The sequence below is a fragment of the Vitis vinifera genome, chromosome 10 (genome assembly GCF_030704535.1).
Source record: "Vitis vinifera cultivar Pinot Noir 40024 chromosome 10, ASM3070453v1".
Lineage (NCBI taxonomy): Eukaryota > Viridiplantae > Streptophyta > Magnoliopsida > Vitales > Vitaceae > Vitis > Vitis vinifera.
In genome coordinates, this window is record NC_081814.1 from 23,014,151 (window position 1) to 23,015,612 (window position 1,462).

The 1,462-nt window shown below is 41.2% G+C and overlaps 1 protein-coding gene across 1 annotated transcript; it reads left to right on the plus strand.

Moving 5' to 3' along the window:
* Positions 1–220: 220 nt before the first annotated feature.
* Positions 221–1,136, plus strand: LOC132254571 (uncharacterized; the record flags this gene model as incomplete). Its single annotated transcript, XM_059740457.1, has 2 exons — positions 221–846; positions 1,091–1,136. Coding segments are annotated over 2 exons (672 nt in total), but the record flags the coding sequence as incomplete, so codon positions are not given.
* Between the last annotated feature and the right edge of the window lie 326 nt (positions 1,137–1,462).

The following is a 1,462-nucleotide window of genomic DNA, read 5'->3' on the forward strand; positions in this document are numbered from 1 at the left end:
AGTTGATCTCTTTGATGTTTAGGGCATTGACTTCATGGGACCTTTCCCAATGTCTTTTGGTAACTTTGATATCTTGGTGGGGGTGGATTATGTTTCTAAATGGGTTGAGGCAATCCCCTGTAAGCACAATGATCACAAGGTGGCTCTCAAGTTTCTTAAAGAGAACATTTTCTCAAGATTTGGGGTGCCCAAAGCCATAATCAGTAATGGAGGTACTCATTTTTGCATCAGACCTTTTGAAACCCTATTAGCCAAGTATGGAGTGAAGCATAAGGTAGCTACACCTTATCACCCTCAGACTTCCGGGCAAGTTGAGCTAGCAAACAGGGAAATCAAGAATATATTGATGAAGGTGGTGATCACGAGCAGAAGAGATTGGTCTATTAAGCTTCATGATTCATTATGGGCATATAGAACAGCTTACAAGACTATTCTTGGCATGTATCCATATCGCCTAGGTTATGGCAAAGCGTGCCATCTCCCTGTGGAAGTTCAATATAAGGCTTGGTGGGCAATCAAGAAATTAAATATGGACTTGATTAGAGCTGGAGCAAAGAGGTGCTTAGACCTTAATGAGATGGAGGAATTAAGAAATGATGCATACATCAATTCCAAAGTTGCAAAACAGAGGATGAAGAGGTGGCATGATCAATCAATCTCTAACAAAGAATTCCGGAAAAGACAAAGAGTCTTACTCTATGATTCAAGGCTTCATATCTTTCCTAGGAAGCTCAAGTCAAGGTGGATAGGTCCTTTCATTATTCACCAAGTGCATCCCAGTGGAGTGGTGGAATTACTGAATTCCAACAATATTGACACTTTCAAGGTCAATGGTCATCGTCTCAAGCCATTCATTGAGCCATTCAAGCAAGAGAAGGAGGAAATCAACCTCCTTGAGCCACAGAAAGCCTAATTAGAAAAGGGTTAGATGGGCTTGGTTTCACCAAAGTCCATATTTTTGTTTAATTTTATTAATTTAAAAGCTTTATTAATTCTTTTGATTTTAATTTTGGTCTAAAGTTTTGTTAATTATATGTAACTTCATCTTTTTGAATGATCTATTGTAGGAGGAATTGCAAAGAAAATGAAGGAAGGTCTCAGGGAGCCAAAAGGAGCTCAGAACCAAGAAATTTTAGTGGTTTGCGAAATTTCGCAGCCCAAAATAGGCCCCTGCGAAAATGGCCATCTGCTGCGAAATGATTTCGCAGCCCTTAGGTGCTCGCTACGAAATCAAGGGTTGGCTGCGAAAATAGCCCTCCATTGCGAAATAATTTTGCAGCCCAACACACCCCTCTGCGAAAATTTTCGCAGCTACGAAACCCTCTCTTGGCATACGAGTGTCATTTCATAGCACAGTAACTCCATTTCGCAGCTGCGAAATGGTTGCGAAATCCCCAAAGCGTGAAATCTCCAATTTTCGCAGCCATAGCCCCATTTCGCAGGGTGTTTCGCAGCTGCGAAA